General features: G+C 47.2%; 1 protein-coding gene across 1 annotated transcript in view; it reads left to right on the top strand.

The window, feature by feature from the left end:
* Positions 1-7,738, top strand: part of TPRG1 (tumor protein p63 regulated 1) — a 69,664-nt gene extending 61,926 nt beyond the window's left edge. Inside the window, exons 5-6 of the mRNA XM_032777368.2 lie at positions 4,521-4,674; positions 6,818-7,738. Coding sequence (XP_032633259.1) covers positions 4,521-4,674; positions 6,818-7,012 — 349 coding nt within the window. The 3' untranslated portion in view covers positions 7,013-7,738. The remainder of the gene's footprint in view (positions 1-4,520; positions 4,675-6,817) is intronic.
* The last annotated feature ends 12,704 nt before the right edge of the window (positions 7,739-20,442 follow it).

Below are 20,442 nucleotides of genomic sequence, written 5' to 3'. Positions count from 1 at the left end.
GGGGAAACTTGTCCACTCTCTCCAGAACTACAGCTAAGGCATGGCAGATGTAGAGCGCTTTGAGTTAAACCAGCCTTCAGAGAGCGCAGCAAGGAAAGCACTGCAGTCTGTCCTCACAGACAGCTGCAAGCGCACTGACATGGCCACATTTGTGGCCCTTGCAGTGGCATTGGGAGTGGTGCATTATGGGCAGCTATCCTAGCATGCAAGTGACTGCTACATGCTTTTCAAATGGGGGGTGCGGAGTGTGATAGGGAGTGTGTTGTGTGTATGTGGGGGGAGAGAGTGGGTTTTTGGGGGCTGAGAGCATGTCAGCATGGTGTCCTGTAAATTTAGACAGCAGCAGACCTCTCCCTCCCCTCCGCCTCTCTCTCACACACAGGCTTCCACAGTAACGGCTTGCATGCCCGGCTGTCAGAAACGGAGCTTTGAAAGGGCATTTCTGCATTTCTACAGTGAGTTCAAAACAATGACAAGAGTGGACACTTGACTTAAGGGGATTATGGGACGTTTCTGGAGGCTGATCAGAGCGCAGTAATGCAACACCCCATTCACACTGACACTCGGGCGTTGTAGCCAAGGCGTAGCAAATGTTATTCCTCTTGTGGAGGTGGAGTACCAGCAGCGCTGTCGCCGCGGAGTCAGCTCGCTCTACATGCCTTGCCAGTGTAGACAGGTAGTGAGCTAGGGTGCCCGGGGCTGCTTCCTTGCACTGTAACTCACAAGTGTAGCCAAACCCTCAGTGAGGGGGAAGAGGCGCTTGCAGACAGAAGAACTCTAGGAGTAGATGAGAGCATCATCAGCGATAGAATTAATAGCATGTCAGGTCTCTCCAGGTCCTTCTTCCACAGACATCTGCATAGTGTCTGAGTACCTTATGCACATGGCCAGTGTTCAGTAGTTTTAAAGCACAGTTCCTCTGTAAATCATCATATACATTTGCAGTGCAGTGAACAATAATGTGAAACCATGGACAGAATTTGACGTTTAAAACCAAGCTCTACATTTGGAGCCAGAAAGTGGCAAATTCTGTGCCACACCTACCATTGTTGTGACAATTTGTTAGCCAGGACTCTGCCATCAGTAGCAGTTTACTCCTCCACTGCTAGAGTGTGGACTTCAAGGCTCATGTTTTCAAAGCTGCCTACAGGATTTGGATCCCCAATTCCCATTAAAATTAACTTTAAAAGTCTCAGCCTAACTGTTTCATTTTTCCTCCTGCTTTCATTTCTGATGTGGCTGCTTATCCCATGTACATCTCAGCTAGGGTGACCAGATGTCCCGATTTTATAGGGACAGTCCTGATATTTGGGGCTTTGTCTAATATGGGTGCCTGTTACCCTCCACCTCCATCCTTATTTTTCACACTTGCTGTCTGGTCACCCTAACCTCTGCAGCAGAAAAGATTGACACTGCTCCACATCAGGGCTGAGACATGCATGCAGACCTCAACATTTAGAAGAAACAGAGGTTTAGCTCAGCTCCATGATCTGTATGTTACCATAATTATGAAACTGACAGTGTGCTGTAGGTGAGGGTCCTTGGGACCCTGCTTATGAACCTGACTCTGGAGCTGACCTGGCAAGAGGAATTGGCAAATGTGCATCCCTTTTGGATGGAATGAAATCTGCACGCAAATTGACATGTGAAGCAGCTAATATTCCATTGTGCAAGACCTCTGAATGGACTGAAGCCTGAATGCTCCATTAACTGCACACATATAAAATATTCACTGAGCTTGGGTTTTGTTGCCAGGCTGGGGAGTGGGGAAAAGTGCTGCATATAGAGAGAAAAATGTCAGTGTTGAAGGTACATATTGAAATCTTTTCCTTTAAAAAAAAATTTTTTTTAGAGAAAGATCTCTAATCTTCAGAAACAAAAAAGGATTAGATGCAAAAATTATTGAGTTTCAAATTTCCAATATAATTGTCCAAAGTCTGAAAGTACCTCTGCTAATTGTGCCAAGATCCTTACTATGTTTTGCAGTGTGTGCACTCTATAAATAAACCCTGGATCAGTCTTTTTTTTTTCCATAGTAGTAAGTGCAGAAACCACAATAATATCCCCAAAGGGGTTATACTCCTAAGCAGAGGGCTAGGGTTCCTAAACACAGGAAACTCTGTAGCACTGCGGTGGCAGAGGAGGTAGGTACTAGCTTTTCTTTCCTGAAAGCCTAGGTTTTAATTTATAGCTGAATAGAAATACCTTCTCCTGTTCTGGGCTGGTTTCAGAGGTTTAGAACAATAAACCTTCCGGTTCCATTACCTACATATTGTATAGCTAGCGAACACTTAGAAGGGATTTGGTTAAAAAGGATTGGCTGAATTGCTGGCCGCCATTTGAATTAAGAACCACGAATGAAACCATAACTCACATTTCAGAATGGTCTGGCCTGGTGAACTTCTCATTGTATTTCTCACCTTGGTGTCTGCTCACAGTCACTCTCCATCCAGGAGACTGTGATATTGTCCTGGGAACACGCGATTACCTGGGCACATTATTGTTCCTGTGCCATGGTACCTACAAACCAAGGACCTGATTGTGTGAGGTCATGGCTGCCCTCAACTTCCACTGGCATACTTGTAAGGGGGGCAGACCAAAACTTGAGCCTGCAAAGCTGCTACTCACCACCACAGGTTTCCTTTTATATATGTCCATAACAGGCCGGCTCGCCCCTTAAGGGCTGCAGGGTTTGGGGCTAGCCAACTCTGATTATCACCGAGGCACAGCTGGACTGGATCTGGTAATTCCCTTTGAAGGGCAGCAGGTGGCTGCAGTGAAGGAGGAAGCTCAGATCACTGCAGGAAGTAAGAAAGACCCTGATACCTGGGGGCTGGAAACATGAGGCTCTAGCAGGCAAGCCCAGGCGGGAAGGTCTGGGAGTAGGGTGAATTGGAGAGTGTTGGGAGTGAGCAGACTCCAGCCGAATGACCTGGGATGATTATTTTCCCTAGTGAGATTACAGGCTTGGGACCCAACATGAGAGTAAAACCAGTGGACAGTGTCTAGGGACTTAAGATTTAATCTTGGAGCTTTATTTATGTGAATAAACTTGGACCCCGGAGAAGGGCTGGGGAATGGGGAAGAAAAGCCTGTGTGGAGTTTGCCACGGAAGCCTGTTGAGGGAGAAATCATTAGCAGGGCACGGCAGAGGCACTGCTGGCCATGAGGGGGCACATTACAGGCTAAAATGTACATAACTCTGTATCCCTAGAAACCCTGATTCAGCAACGCATTTAAGCACATTATTAACTTTAAGTACGTGCTTTAACCTCAGGCAAGTGCTTAAATGCTTTGACATTTAAAAATAGATCTATAGTTAATCACAGGCCTGATTCTCCACTGGACTGCTCTAGTTTTATGCTGGTGGAACTCCAGTGACTTCAGCTTGGATGTAGGATTTGGTTTTAGGAGCTTTTGGTTTTGCAAAGCAAGGTATTTCATATCCTGGAATTGGAGGGAGTTTGTGTGACTGCTTCTGTTTTGGGACCATAGTTTTTAAGGGAAGTTCTTCTTTAACTCCCCTGATAAGTGACCAATTTGCCCAAGACGAGGTCTGTAACTACCAGCACCCATGTTCTGAAAGCTAATCACCGACCCTATCCAGTGGTTTATAGCTGGGGTGCCCTTACGCCGTGAACAGAGACAATACGGGAGAAGAAAAGGGGGAGACAACTTTTAACTGCACTGAAATGTAGTGAAGTTGGAGAGCTTTTTGGAGGAATGCAGCAGAAACCACTAATTTTCTTGTTTGAAAGATGGGACTGTCCATCCCAGCTATGGTCATGATTGCCTCTCAGCAGGGATTAGAGCCCAGGGTTCTCTGACTTCCAGTCCTGGTCCCTACAAAAATTTAGCATCTAACTTTGCATTTAGGGCTCTGTAACTCTATCAAGTTTGAAAGTAAAGGCAAACCAGAGGGATCAGTACTTGGTGATTTTTAAAACTTTTTGGAGAATCAGATTGTTCACACATGAACTTTCTACTCAAATTGCACTTGCAGTCTGCTGCCCGAGAATACGATTCACAGATTCAGAGATTCCAAGGCCAGAGGGGACCACTGTGATCATCTAGTCTGACCTCCGGTAGAACACAGGCCGGAGAACTTCCCATAATAATTCCTAGAGCAGAGCTTTTAGGAAAACATCCTGTTTTAATTTAAAAATGGTCAATGGAGAATCCTCTCGAGGTCCCTTCCAGTCCTAGAATCTATGAAGCTATGAATAACCCTTGGCAAATTGTTCCACTGGTTAATTGTTCTCGCTATCAAAAAGGTATGCTTTGTTTTCAGTCTAAATTGGTCTAGCTTCAACTTCCAGCCATAAGGTCATGTTAGAGCTTTCTCAGGCTACAGTGAAGAGCCCATTCTAAAATATTTATTCCGCATGTAGATACCTAGAGACTGTGATCAAATCACCCCTTTTCCAAAAAAGCTAACTGTTCAGGATGATTGTTAACCTTTCTGTTACGAGTTGCCTGATGTAATACACCTTTCTTTGTCTGAATTGCTCATTCTCCAGGAGGGAGGGAGAAGGCCTGAGAATCTACTGGGATAATCTGAAAGAGCCATCTGCCCTGTCCCGTTGGAATCCATGGGCCACGGATATCCCTTATGCAACTTTCACAGAACATCCCGTGAAGAACAGCAGTGAAAGATTCAGTGCCATCTGCCAGGTATGGAGGACGGGTTCTCTGGATAGGAGGTGAAATGCATAGTTGTGGAATGCCCGGAAGGTGAAAGCATGTTTGTTTGGGGTCCAAATTTCTTAATTGTCCCCGCAATACACTGAGATAACTGGTGCTGGGCAGAACTGTATTTAGCAGTACCCCAGGATCGATGTGGCTTGGTCATCACTCCTTGCTGATAGTGGGGAGGGATCTCTGCCCACTGCCAGGGGGTGCCAGGGGCTCATCTGGAGATTGGTGCTGCTGATGGATCACTCGGTGCTGAGGGGAGCCCGTGGAGGTGTTGGAGTGTGGAGAAGTCCCCAGCAAGTGGTGCAAAGGCACTCAGGGCAAGCGTGGCAGCTACTGTCACTGGGGGTGCATGGGGCTCCGCGCAGGCAGGAGAAGCTGTCCTGGTTCGCGTTACCTTCATTCAGGAGTGACAGTACCAGAAGGGCGTTTCGACACATCTTGGTTTAGGACTGCAGCACTGGGTGGGGTGGACGTGTTTGGACACTAGGTATTGGTTCAGCTGATGATGAGGATAGGGCACATCTGTCAATTTCCCTGCCCCCATATACACAAATGCGGGAGGGAGGGTGGAGAAGGGGGAAGGCAGGGTTCAGATCCAGGGCTTGGGTCAGGCTGACCTCTGCAGCAGCTGGAAGTTGCTGTCTGTGTGAGAAGGGTTCAGTGAGGGGGCTATCTGAGTCCAGTTGCTTCCCAAGAGGTGTCCATTTAAGAAAATCCACTGCTCCGATTGTCGCTAACTGGGAGTCTGAACAGAGCAAGCAATGGCCTTGAGGCCTGACCTCCCCTCCCCTCCCAGTCAGCGATGAAGCAGAGGGGTGGAGGTGCGTTGTTCTGACACATCCCAGGATGTACCAGTCCTGTGGAGAAACAGCACATCAGTCTCCAGCGTCATCGGCCTGGAACGTCTCACCAGCCCTGCATTTGCTTAAAAAGAGAAATGGGCCTGAAACAGAAGCCCAGATCAGAACCTGGATCTGGATCCGAGCTCGTTGCTTGAACCTGTTGCTGTGGATCTAATCTGAGCACTGAATCCAAATGCTCTTCCAACTTTGGGATCCGGAGCCCAAGCCCCAAATCTGGGGATGTTTGGATCCTGGGTTTTGGTTCTGCCCCTTCTAGAGACACAAGCTCCCAGCCTGTGGTTCTCATCCTGGGTCCCCTTTGAAATCTTTCCCCCCTTCTTTGTAGTTTCTCCCCACTTTACTATTTGCCCTCTTCATTCCTAAATCATAGTCTCTCCAAATCGAGACAACGCTGTGCCTCACTCGGCTCACTGGCATTCTTGTCGCTCTGGCTATGAGGCAAGGAGCCTTCTCTCTCTTTCTGTTATACCACGGATGTTTCGCTTGGAGGATTCTCAGCTCACTTTTACACAAATCTACTTTCTTCACAAGCTCCTTCCTGGCAGCTCTGACTGTGATTAATGAGCCCATACTCCCAATATTCAGTTCCATTCACACTGGACAAACTTTCTCCCTCTTCCTTGTCTCTGTTGTCACCACTTTCTCACCTATTTTGGCTTCCCGTGTCAGCTTTCCACACAGTCTGTCTGTCTGTCTTGTTTTTTATGCACCTTGCTTGGCTTCTTCAAATTCTCTGGATGGCTTTAAGGGCTGGAGGTCACCTCCTGATCTCTCTGGTCCTTGATCCTCTACAAAAAGTCCCTGCCTTGCATGCGTAGGAGGTGGCTCCCTAGAGCTTAGAGAGACAAGGTGGGGGGGGAGGTATTATCTGTTATGGGACCGACTTCTATTGGTGAGAGAGACAAACTTCCGAGCTTCCACAGAGCTCTTCTGCAGGTCTGGGCAGCCCAGAGACCCAGACATTGGTATTAAAATCTTTAACCCTTGGGCCTCTGCCATTTTTCCACTGGGGTGGACAGAGGAATGTTATATGGGGGCGGAGGAGGGAGGGGGTGCTTGTATATGTGCATCCATAGCAAACTGAGGAGGATTCAGTTACACGGGTTATTTACTGCAGACAGTTGAGTGCTCACTGCATGGACGAGACAGGTTGTTTTCCTTTCAGCTTAGAGAAAGGAAGCCAAACACAACATGCAGCTCATTCCTTAGAACGTCACATAATTCTCACTCTTGTCATCTCCTCCTTCCTTCCATAGCTGTCTGAGTTCACTGCTCAGTTGATCCGGGCCGTTCAGACCGCCCAGAACAAGAACCCGGCACCAGGCAAAACCAGCGGAGTTGTGGTCCTGAATCAACCCCTCCTGATCGACACCTACATGGGTTTTATGTCTTTCATCGGGAACCGAAACAAACTTGGTTATTCCCTTGCCCGTGGGAGTGTTGGCTTTTGAATCTCTGCATGGTGGGGCGTGCTTTTTGTTTGTTGATGTCACTGTCCTTTAAATTCTGCATATAGCCCCATTTCTTTTAGAAGTTAAAAAGATGCAAAGGTTAAGTGATGCATAAGTCTTGTGCTGGCCCTCTGCCCAGGGGCAAATTTCCCGCCCTTTGCAAAGTTTTCCTTGGGGCCTTTCAGCCCCTACTGTGTATGAATATGGATGTGTTATAAACTCTTTATGCTGTGTGCATTAGAAATAAATCAAAACCAGGACTCCGGACCTGAACCCTGACAAACTTTGGGGGAAGTTCTGATCTGAATTTGGCCCATCTCTTGCGTAAAAACTCTATCCCAAACTAACCTGTCTAGTCCAACCTCCCCATTGCTAATGTCAATGCAGCGGCTGCACTGCTTGTGTCTACAAAAACACTCCCTGAGTGACAAAAGTTTTAGCGCTGAAAAGTGCCACTACAGACAGTCCTCCTGGCGATAAAGCTACCACCGCTTGTTCGGGGTGGTTATTTTTTGTCCCTGGGAGAGCTCTTCCCCGGCAATAAAGCGTGACTATGCTGCCCATGTCATAGTGCAGCTGCAGCCGCGCTGTAAGGTGGGCTGTGTGGATATGCCCTAAGTGCCCCTGGAAATCTGCGGTGCAAGACCTGCAGCTACCCATTGCCTCTTCAATGACCATGTTGTTCTGAAGTCTGTTTCCCATCTCAGGGTTCTAGGAACATTGCAGCCCAGTAAGTAGGTGTTTGTTTCAAATGTCAGGGCTAACATTCACACGGCAGAGAAATAGTTCCTTAACTGATCTCCGGAGGTTTACTAACATGGCCCGGAATTGATACGAGCATTTAGCTATCTGCACTCTCTCCCATGCCGGATATATTGTTTGATGCTTGCATCTATATCTGCCGATCCGTGCCTGGAAATGACATCCTAAACTATGCTCAGTGTTGCCTTTTAAGATCTCTTGTTTTTTTAAAAAGCTGCCGTGTTTGAAATTCTGTTTGGCACACTTGGAGAGTCTCTGGAGCAACTCAGTGCCACGTTTGGAAGGAATTTTCTCTGTTTCTCTGGTCACATGACACCTGTCCAAAGCCCTTCAGAGTCATTGGAAAGACTCACATTGCTCTGAACTCTCTTCAGATCAAACCCATGGCAAAAGACAGCAATGATTTCTTGAAACAAATCTTAAAGGATAAAAAAATATGTTTACTCATAAACTTTTCATATTCTGCATAAGATGTTGGAATGGGGGGAAATCCAACAAAACCAGACACATTGTTTTCTGGACTTTTCAGACTATTTTAGCTAAATAGATAAGTGGATGGCATAATTAGATCTCAGAAGTTGTTTGTTTTTAAGGATCAGAATCACACTATATTGTCATTTGAGATGTTAATAAAATAATCTCCACCGAGGTTGTGTTTCGTTTAGGTTCCAGATGTCAGATGAGTGAGTGGACGATGTTATTTTGTTTGGGGGGGGGGGGAAGGATGTCTCCAAGGCTCTCCCATTTTCCTCACCTACAGGCCTTGCAACATGTTGCTTTTCTTCTCTACGCCCTGGCTCTGTATTCCAGTGAAATCTTCCAGCGCCAAACAGTTCCGTCATCTAGAGAGGGTCATTCGAGACTGATGGGATGTTCTCCATCTTACTCAGTATCTGATGTCTTTGCAGCATCAGAGAGTTCAAGGCCAGAAAGGCTGCTGGAGTGGTGAAGAAGGACATAAGAACCGGATGTAAAATCTGATTTCCTGTAGTCTTCACTGATAGCCTACACCATGGGCATGTCCTCAGTAGTTGCATTTAATACCCTGCATTGATTAATATCACCCATCGTTTAAAGGCTGTTCATCAAAAGCCCATGGAATATCTAATGCAAACCACAGACATACCCTATAAGTTGCTTGCAGCATCCTGTTTGCTTGGCATGCCACCAAAACCAGAAAGTGGGCGAGACCACTGGTCACACCAGAAGGGTTGCCAGCACACAGGACTCTACAGATTCTTGAATTCTTTTATTCTGTGTTACCCTTAATGGATCCATTTCAACCCAAAATATAACCAAAAATTTTCAAATCTAACCACCTTCTCTGACTCCAGCCTAGGCAGCAGTTGAAGTTCCAAGCCAGGAATGAAGCAAATGTATTTTATTTTTCTTCTTGGCATCCGTTACAGATTCCTCTCCCCCTTTAATTTGTTATGTCAGTTAGCATTGCCCTCCTCAAGGCAAGTCCTTTCTATTCAGCTTGCAAGAGGAAATGTTGCAATGTTGGAAGAGGTGGGATGAGAAATCTTTGGCAGCTGTTCTTAGGAAGGCATCATTGGCAACTTAGCACAATAATTTTTCACAAGAAAAAAAACAGAACACCTTGCCTAGGAAACTCGGATCTTGCTGAGACGGTGTTAGGAAAATAAAGATCTGCTTTTATTTCATGCTGTTCCCTATTGGGATTTAACATTCTGCTTGTGTATCTCTTTCATACCAAGCTAACTTTCAAAGTAACCCCCCGCCATTCCATTGCAAAGGTGATTTTAAAGACACAAGCCCAGCTTTATTGCTAAACTCCCATCTCTTCGAGAATATTTTGAACTTGTTTTTGTTTCTGATTCAGACAGAGTTATTGGGCTTCAGAGCCTCCAAAGTGTAGGTGGCTTGCTTGAATCCTCCCCAGGATTATTATTATTAACACTGGGTTTCTTGAGGACCTGTGTGAGGCAGGGCCTACGGTTACCTGAGACAGGTGTTTGCATAGCAAAAGTATACCCACCACAATTGCTACTGACTTTCACCCATTTGCAACCTAAAGACTTAACAGTGCTTGGAGACTCCCTGGAGGGGATCCCACCAGATCAGGGTGCAGAGACTTTTTGAAGGGGCATTCTTGGGAAGTTTGTACTGCAGCTACACTTGCTTATTATATGTAGATTTTGGCTCACTGACGTCCATCTTCGGAGCACGTTACACTAAAATGCCGAGGGATAGGGCTGAAAGATTAAGGAGAGTGTTTCATAATCTAGTGAAATGGAAAAACACAGAGTTATCACCAGTGGGACTGTTTTGGCCACAGTTGAAGTTGATGGTAAACGTCCATTCACTTCAATGGGGCCTAGACTATTCCAAGCTGTGACATTCAGATCCTGTTCTGATTTTACCCGCCCCCGAGGGAGTTCAGATCTGGGATGTTGGCTCGACTTTTTACCAGGTCCGAGGGGAGAGAGGGGATGGGGAGACAGTTACAAAGTCTGGGCTTTGGTTTCCTATTTGTCCTTTGGATATTGTAACACCACTTGGGAAGCCATCCATGGCTCTGTACATTTCACTGTCAGGAAGCTTTTTCCTGATGTTCATCTCCTTTCTTATTGACGTCAGAGTGCTGATAGAGATGCCTCATGCACTGATCTAAATGCTGTACTTCATGATTTCAGCGCAAGAACTGGATTAGTCTCAACTCGTTTCTGGAAACGTGCCTTTTATGTGGTTTGTGCATTACACACAAACCTTAGATCTCTTTCATGAGTTCAACAATTCAACTTTAATGGGTTCAAGGGAACTGCAAAAAATTATTTTTGTCAAGCTTTTTGTTTTCAAGTCCACTTTGGTTTCTAATGTCTGATTAGAATATTAATAACCACCTTAGGGGGAAAAGGGTAAGTAGCTTGCATACTGGGGGGGGGGGGGGGAAGCAGATTAATTACACCTCCTCAGCACGCAGCGTCATTAGGAATGAGCCGTAACAGCACAGTTGCAAACTGCTGTGTCCTAGTGAAAATGGCCACAGGAGTTTCCTTCAGGACTCCTTTGTTTCTGATGCAGATTTGATCCTGGAATTTTAGCTGCTGCCTCAGGCACCTATTAAATAAATGGGCACAAGTGCCTAGCACGATGTGGGTATAAATTAATGAGAGAGCGATGTTTAGCAATTAGAGATGGGGCTCTTGGGTTTTCTTCCTGTCTTGCTATGTGAACCTGGGCAAAATGCTTAGGGCCAGATTTTCAGAAGGGGCTTATAAATACTGAGGTCTCTACGCTCTGACAGGAGACAGTGGGAACCGCAGGGGCTCAGTACAGTTGCAAACCAGGCCTTGGGAATCTACAGATGAACACCCAAAAACAGAGGCACCACTTTCTGCCTCGCTGTCGCCAGCTCTAAAAGAGGGGTCACAGTGAGTACCTCCTGCACCTCACAGGGTGTGGTATGGGTTTACCAAACAGAGTCCCTCTTCTGGTGAGATGCGCTTCTATTCTGCAGCCCTTGCTGCCTGCATGTCCTTCAGCCATTGACTGGGCAGGCTTGATTTGGCATTTTCAGAATGATGTGTAGATCATGTGACTCTCTAACGCCACTAGGTTGCCCTTCTTAGGCCCTGATATTATGCCAGACTCCCAGAGCCCAACTCCTCCTTTGCTGTGGCCGTGCAGCACCTCAATGAGTATTCAACACTGGAGATTCGGTTCTGCTAAAGAGGAAAACATTTTTTGAATCTCACTAGCAGTCCAACAAAACCCTACCTGAGTTTGCAGGTTGTTTGTGACATTTGGCTCAGGACTCTGAATTGGGGGATGTTATGGCTTCTGCCATCTGACGGGTTTAGCTGCTCCCAGATGTGAAGCTTCAAAGGCAAGATCTGTATCCAAAGCACTGCAGGGCTCTAGAATGGGGAATTGTTTCAGCTTGATATGCCAGATGCATGAGATAAAATGCTCCTCTTTTGCTGCCATATTGCCTTGGTGTGTTCCCAGAAAAGCACTGTCATTCTGATGCCATCGCGCAGAGGCCGATCGGCGTCCCCATGTGTGAGATTGCTTTTGCTTTGGTTTCCAGGCAGCAGAATGTGTGCGTCAGGGTACAGAATGTCCTTGCCACATTCCCAGCCTGCTAGCCTCAGGAAATGGAAGAGCCAGGGATAAAGGCTGAAGGGATGGTTCTCATTCAAAATAATGGGTGTAGCCCAAACAGCTACTTTACCTCCCCACTGTGCAGTCAGCTGATCATTCACTAAGGAAGAGGCGGGGGACCCACTCCTTCCCTCTTTCTCTTACAGGAATGATCTCCGTGTGAGTCACTCCCAGCACCCTGAGGACCTTGCCTCGCTGGAAACGGGGCCTTGCCCCAGCAGCTGCAGGGCTCAGCTCAGCTCTGACTCAGCTTCCGGAGTAGGGCAGGGCACCTACAGACGAATGCATTCCGGGGCAAGGCTTGATGGCATTGCAGTTGCACATGTGGCTGTTGACTTACTGCAGGAAGCGCTAAACGCAGAAGCAGAGGGAAGGTGGGACTGCAATGGGTCCGTTTCCCTCTTTCTAGATCTCTGTCCACCACCCTGCCTGGGTACCGCCTAGGTCCGATGTGTCAGGCTTGAGGGAGTGATCAACTTGCTGCTTGGGGATGCTCACAGTTTACTCTAGCACAAGGACAGCTGTTGGTCCAAGATCTTGGATTATTGATCAACATGCTGATGGTTAGGATGGCTGGGGATTACTTGTGAAATTTCCACTCAAGAGGCAGCCTTTGTGCTGTGAAAAACTGCCCCATTCTTGATTCCTCCTGTCTGATTTTTGATCTCACGTATAGCCCGACATTCCCAAAGACCTTACACATTGACACCTCCTTTCCCTCACTCCCTTCCACCTGGGCCTGCTCATGCCACCCGTCCCTCTCCGACCTCCGGAACACACTCCCCTAAAGCCCTTCGCTTCAGCTGAGTGACACGTTGGGCGGTTAATGAACGGACACAGCTGTGTCGAAGCATCCAAACAATGAACACATTCCAAAATAGAATGCGCTCGTGGGGAACAGGCAAACCTTAATGTGCCAGAGACAAAATCCAGAGAATGCTGGGCTGGATCACTGGCTTTTCACGCCTCCCGCTAATTAAACCCCATGTCTGTAGTAGCTCGCTTGCCCATTCCAGCCAGAGTCGGTGGCTTCCTACCAGCTTAATGGAGGCATTTCCACTGGGACCTCTTCCAGTAATGACTGAAGTCCTCCCATATCACCTTTAATACAGACATACATAATTAAGTCCTTTCATTTGGGCAGGTTGATTTGCTAAAGGCCTATGGTCCACCATCGAGTTAAAGGGGCAGTTTGTCCAGCTTTTAACCTCGGCTGAGATTCTATTACACTTAATCCTCCCTTGATGGCCTTTGCACCATGTTCTGAGTAATTTAAATGGTGTGACTTAAATCTATTTAAAAAAGAAGGGGTGGAGTGCTCATCCTAGTCATTCCAGCTGGGAAACAAACCCAGGCCAGCCAAAATGCTTCGTTTAAGGATGGGTGAGACTCAGAGCACGCCGAGATTTGGTTTACTTACGAATCCAATTTTGGAGACTGAAATCCTGTTGTGGATTTGTCATTCTGCTAGCCATCTGCTGTCTATGAGCGAAGGGGGAAGAGTCACTTTTGCAATGTTGCCAGCGCTCACCATTATATCATGAATCTGACCATGTTTGGTATTTTTCAGAGATCCCCGTTGTCACAGGGTGACTGGCCCCTTTAAGAGAGAGCGGGCTTCCGTGCACCTGTGTCTGATTACCTGCTGCACAACTGGCCTTAAGGAAAGGCTCCTTGACCCTATAAAGGGACAGCAGCAGGGGGAAGGCTGCGACCTAGGGATCTCTCACTTAGCCCAGGGAGGTGAGGGAAAGAGCTGTAGGGTTCTTAAAAGAAGCGCCTGGGGAAGCTGCTGAGAGCCCAGAAACACAGGCCCAAGAAAGAGGGTTGTGCAGCCCCCAGGACCCAAGTGGAGATACTGCAGGCCCGGGAGACTTTATTCTGAGTGAAAGTGGAAGGGTGGAATTTATTTCAAATTTTTCTGGACTTAATAAAGTAGAAAGGCTGGGGAAATTTTGTCTCATACCTTATGCCCTGAGAGAAGAGGAAACTGAGGCAGGGCACTGCAGCGGGTGTGACAGAGCAGCCATACACTTTTACACCCTACTCCTGGACTCTGTGAGTATGTGAGCCTTTCACCTCTCATATATGTAAAAGGAGCAAGTTTCTAGTCCTCACTGTTACAAACAAAAGCTTGAAAATGGGACTCACGTTCCCCCCCAAGAGGCTCCAAAACCAAAAGGCAAGTAAAAGGATTCTGAGTTAATTACTGCTTAAAAATCTCAGAGTTGTCAAGCCAATCTCATGATTGTCGAAGGCCTGACTCATGACTTTGGAATAAGAAGTTCTGCTTTGAATGATCCGTAGATGACCTGAAGCAAAAGATCTCATGACTCTTGACTAAGCTTGCATGACTCCAGATTATGTCAATAATACAATGATCCCAGGTGGCAGGGCTGTAACTAAGGCTTGATCCAAAGACCACTAAAAGAAAATACTGGACTCGGTCTCGAGAGATCTGGGTTCAACGCATATTTGGAAAGAACTGCTTGTCTAGAAATTCCACAGTTATCTGAGCTTAACGCCGGGTGGAAATCACCCCTGGGCACAGAGCCAGCACAGCACCTATGGGCTGATGCAGGACTTCAGTGGTGTCTAGGGCCTTGTCTACACTGGCAAGTTTCTGCGCAGTAAAGCAGCTTTCTGCATTGTAACTCCCGAGGTTACACACTGCCAAGCCACATAGTGCGCAGAAATTGCACAGTTGCAACGCTGTAAAAAAAACACCCTGACGAGAGGTGTAGAGCTTTCTGCGCCGGGCGTACAGCACCGCAGTGCCAGTGTAGACACCTTGGCAATTACAGTGCCGTGATTGGTCTCCGGAAGGTGTCCCACAATGCCTGTTCTCGCCTCTCTGGTCATTGGTTTGAACTCTACTGCCCTGCCCTCAGATGACCAATCATCATCCCCACCCCTCAAATTCCTTGGGAATGTTAAAAGTCCCCTTTCTGTTTGCTCAGTGACGCGTGCAGTGGTCTCAGTGCATCTTTCCAGGTGACCACGCCTGCTCCACGCACCAGGCGATCCCCCTTTTGGAGCAATGCTGAGCTGCTGGATCTCATCAGCATTTGGGGAGAGGAGGTTGTCCAGTCCCAGCTGTGCTCCAGCTGTTATGATACCTACGGACAGATTTCACGATGCATGACAGAAAGGGGCTATGACCGGGACACACAGCAGTGCGGGGTCAAATGGAAGGAGCTACAGAATGCCTACCACAAGGTGTGGGAGGCAAACCGCTGCTCCGGTGCTGCGCCCACGAGCTGCCAGTTCTACACAAAGCTGGACACAATAGTCGGCAGTGACCCCACCTCCACTGCGACGGCCACTGTGGATACTTTGGTGGCTCATGTGCCAGTCAAGAGTGGACAAGCCAGGAAGAGGAAATCTTGGATGAAGAGGGGGAGGGGGACCCAGAGGCAGAGGACGACTCGGAGGTCAGAGATGCATGCAGCTGGGAGCTCTTCTCTACCCCAGAGGAGGCTAGCCAGTCACAGCCCTCGGATCTTGGCGAAGCACAAACGAGAGGAGGCCCCTGATAAGTGGCTTTGATTTTGAGAATCGCTGGCGGGTTGCAGAAAGCAGGCTTGTGTCTGTATGATGCGTGTATCACCCCAGGCCTAGTCTGAGCTGTGGAACAGGCAGTTGATTGACTCCCTCATTTCACAGGAATCTGCCTCAGAGATCCCTGGGAAATTCTCTTGGGAGACTGGGCAATCTGCTGCCACAGGTTCTTTAGCAGAGCTGCTTTGTTTCTTGCCCCATTAAGGGTAACTTCCCCATGACACTCTGCCATCACTGTGGGGGAGAGAGGGGGAGACCATTGCTGCACACAGGCGAGCTCGTAAGGGCCAGGGCGAAAGCCGCAGTCTTGGAGAAGACCCTCCCTTGATTCCCTGCTCACTTTCAGCGGTGAGGTATCTTCCACAATGAACACAGCCTGTGGAAAATGTGGGGACAATAATGATGATAAGGCCCCACCCCACCCACAGTGCTGGCTGTCCCCAAGAGAGCCCAGTGTACAGTACGGTCCTGGAACACTGATTTCCCCTGTCCCTATGGTTACTCGCCATTTTGGGGGTCTTGTGGCTCATGTGTGCTTGCCTGGGGACAGCCAGTTAGCAACATGTGTGTGAGTACTGGCTGTGTTTTAAATCACTGAATGAGTGGTCTGTGTGTTGCAAACAATACTGCTTTTGTAAAACCTAACATTACAAACACTGCACTCTCGAGCATAGCAACAAATATTAGTGGCTTTCAGCTTCAAATTGCTGCCTCAAGACATCCCTGGTCCTTATGGCCCTGTGCTGTGCCCCTCTAATAGCCCTGGTCTCTGGTTGCTCAAACTCAGCCTCCAGGCGCTGAGCTCAGCAGTCCAACCCTGAGTGAAGCTTTCACCCTTCCCTTCACAAATATTAAGGCACATACAGCACGCGGCTATAAGCGTAGGAATATTGTCATCGGCCAGGTCCAGCCTCCCATATAGGCAGCACCAGCGAGCCTTTAAATGACCAAAAACACACTCAACAGTCATTCTGCACTTGCTCAGCCTGTTGTTGAACTGCTCCTTGCTGCTGTCAAGGTGCCCCATGTATGGCTTCATAAGGCATGGCACTAAGGGGTAGGCAGTGTCTCCCGGAATCACAGTGAGCATTTTGACTTCCCCTACGCTGATCTTCTGGTCCGGGAAGAAAAGTCCCTGCTTGCAGCTTCCTGAACAGGCCAGTGTTCCAAAAGATGCGTGTGTCATGCACCTTTCCGGAGCAGGCTGAGTTAATGTCTGTGAAATGCCCATGGTGATCCACAAGCGCCTGGAGAACCATAGAGAAATACCCCTTCCGATTAATGTACTCGGTGGCTAAGTGGTCTTGTGCCAGAATTGGAATATGCATGCCATCCATTGCCCTTCTGCAGTTAGGGAAGCCCATTTGTGCAAAGCTATCCACAACGTCACGCACATTGCCCAGGGTCATGGTCTTTCGGAGCAGGATGCGATTAATGGCCTTGCACACTTCTGTCAACACAAGTCCAACTTTCCCACTCCAAACTGGTTAGCAACCGATCGGTAGCAGTCTGGAGTAGCCAGCTTCCACAGTGCAATCACCATGCGCTTGTCTAATGGCAGGGCAGCTCTCAATCTCATGTGCTTGCACCAGAGGGCTGGGGCAAGCTCATCACACAGTCCCATGAATGTGGCTTTCCTCATCCAAAAGTTCTGCAGCCACTGCTTGTCATCTCAGACGTGCATGACAATGTGATCCCACCATTCAAGTGCTTGTTTCCTGAGCCCAAAAGCAGCATTCTCCTGTGGTCAGCACCTTCATGAATGCCACAAGCAATCTTGTGTCATAGCTACTACATGTGGCGAGATTAATGTCGAATTCCTCTTGCCTTTGCAGTTTAAGGAATAACTCCACTGCCACTCATGATGTGTTGGTGGGCGCGAACAGCACATTGCTCAACAGTGCGGGATCTATTCCTGCAGACCGAAGAGGCAGAGCACGCAGTACACAAACTGTTGAAAGATGGTGCCAAATGCAGATGGAAGCCCAGGGGTTGCTGGGATGCAAAGCAATGCATCATGGGACATCAGGACAGGACCCAGGATGCCCCACGACCCCTTCCGCCTTCTCACAACTCTTAGCGGCAGAAGAGGCAGAGATGCTCTGTGGGATAGCTGCCCATAGTGCACCACTCCAAATACCGCTGCAAGTGCCACAAGTGTGAACATGCTATTGCACAGGCAGCTGAGAGTGTGAACACACAACAGCGGTTTCCCTTCAGCACTCTCTGAGTGGTGCTGTAACTGCCAGCGCTGTAACTCTGCCAGTGTAGACATACCTTAGGTATTGCAGTGCATAAGAGATGCATAAACCTTAGGCTGGCTTTCTTCACAAAAGTAAATTTCATCCTTAAAATTGGTTGGCTTGTAAACTGAATCTGGGCCTAGTTTCTGTTTAGCTGCCATATGCAATATTCATTAACATCCCAGGAGTTAAACTTTGCATTTTTTTAAAAACATAGGTGGTAAAAGATGGAAGGAGATTGGACTACATTGGATAATTTATATTTTTAACTGGCTAAGGGCTGTACATTTTAGGCTTCATCATAAAATATAATAATAGATTTCTGAGTAATTACATCAGGGGAGGGAAAGAGGGGGGGAAATATCTCATCCAAGTTTCATAAGATGTTCTGCATCCAAATCTGTGGTTTTAGAAAAATTTAATTGTCCAGGATTTAGAAAATACCACAAGCTTTTGCTTGGTGTCAGAAAGGTTTGAGGTATCTCGATGAACTTCTCTCTGGTGTTTCTTTTCTCACACCACAGGATACTAGTGACTACCCCTGCAATCAGTGTCTGTTGCTCGTACCTCGTGTAGGAAAATACGTCCTTGGGGAGAGCAGAAGGCTGACTGAGTCTTTGACTTAAGCAATAGAAGACAAGGAGTGTGATTTTCATAGTCTGTCCATAATCCACCCTTACATTTTCTGGTTCTGTGCAATAAGATTTCTGTTAGTGCATGCTGGATTTACAGTAGGAACACTCCAGCTATAATTACCTCTATTATCCAAAACAGAGACGCGTGCCAGTCTGAAAAAGTAAAGACGTTGCCTCAAGGAAAGAGAGAAATGCATCTCGCTCATATACCACTACCTACCTACTTACCTATTGTCATGAGAATCTGTATTGCATCCCCACAGCATATGAATACCAAGACTCCTGCTGCTAAGAAACAGAAAAAGAAAATTGCTTTAATTGTAGCAATTCAAGTGATTATTCCTGATAGGCTCTCAGCAAAGGGAGTGCAGCAACTTAAAGCCTTTCACCAGCAATGAGAATAAAATAAGACTCTCAGTGAGGCTTCACAGGGGCTGGAGAAAGTGCTATGCTAAAAGAAGGGGGTATGTGCGATATTAGGCATTAGCAGCAGAGAATCCTGTGGCACCTTATGACTAACAGACGTTTTGAGCGTGAGCTTTCGTGGGTGAATACCCCTTCGTCAGACGCAGGTAGTGGAAATTTCAGGGACAGGTTTATATGCTAGCAAGCAAGCTAAGATAACGAGGTTAGTTCATCAGGGAGGATGAGGCCTGTTTAGTATATATATACGCATAATATGCAGAAATGCCCTCTGCTATGTACATCGGCCAAACTGGACAGTCACTACGGAAAAGGATAAATGGACACAATCAGATATTAGGAATGGCATTATACAAAAACCTGTAGGAGAGCACTTCAACCTCCCTGGTCACACTATAGCAGACCTTAAGGTGGCCATCCTGCAGAAAAAACTTCAGGACCAGACTTCAAAGAGAAACTGCTGAGCTTCAGTTCATCTGCAAATTTGCACACCATCGCTCTGACTAACAAAGACTGTGTATGGCTTGCCAATTACAGAACCAGTTTCTCTCCTTGGTTTTCAACCTCTACTGCCTTAGAACAGGGCCTCACCCTCCCTGACTGAACTAACCTCGTTATCTCTAGCTTGCTTGCTAGCATATATATACCTGCCCCTGGAAATTTCCACTACCTGCGTCTGACTAAGTGGGTATTCACCCATGAAAGCTCATGCTCCAAAATGTCTGTTAGTCTGTAAGGTGCCACAGGATTCTCTGCTGCTTTTACAGATCCAGAGTAACACAGCTACCCCTCTGATACTTGTGGAGCATTAGCACAGGGTTCTTTGAAGTGTCCATTCTGTAGAGTGCTTTGTAAGACATCAACTCCAGCCTGCATTCAGTTCCCCTCCAATACTACAATCCCCTATTTCATTCTGGACGCCACCATCAAGAGTTCCCTGGGCCACAGAGGGTCTATTGACCATAGTTTGGGAACCAGTGGATTAGCTAACGCAGGAATGCTGCGAAATTGATGAGACGAGTTCAGACTGAAGGGAGATTTCAGAGTGAATTTCCCACAGTGTGACAGGACAACCCTTCATATGAAATCCTTTGCCTTGTAGGTGCTGATGCATGTGGGGCATGTCGACAGTTTGCTCTGGGCCCCAATCCTTCTCCCACTGAAGCCACCAAGAGTTTTACCATTGCTGCAAAGGGAGCAGGATTGGACACCCCATCTCCCTTCCGATTAGGAAACATTAAGCAATATTAACGGAACTATTCACTTGTCAGTGCTTGGCTCAAACCCAAGGACTCTGCCCCCTAAAAGATGGACATAAGAAATTCCTGGTCCTGTTCTGTAAGAAGGCATCTTTTGGACTGGAAATTGGGTAGCTGACAAAACAGGTAAGAAGCAGGATGGTATCTAGGGCTGCACTTTGGATTTAAATTGCATATTTTCTTTACCCACCTACCCCCCCTTTTTTTTTAGAGCAAATACAGTCACGCCAACAATATGCATATAATAGAGTGGTCTTGTACAAGGGGATAATGAACTATATCTACATATATGATGTGTGCGTGCGCATGTGTGCATTTGTGTGCCATATGTGAATGTGTATGGTTGTTCTTAAAAGTTGCTGTGAAGGGTTATGCATGTTATACCAGCATGGTATCTCACTGAGCCAGACACCAAG

This window comes from Chelonoidis abingdonii, chromosome 8, assembly GCF_003597395.2.
Source record: "Chelonoidis abingdonii isolate Lonesome George chromosome 8, CheloAbing_2.0, whole genome shotgun sequence".
In the NCBI taxonomy this organism is placed as follows: Eukaryota; Metazoa; Chordata; order Testudines; family Testudinidae; genus Chelonoidis; species Chelonoidis abingdonii.
This window is presented reverse-complemented; position numbering and strand designations above follow the sequence as displayed.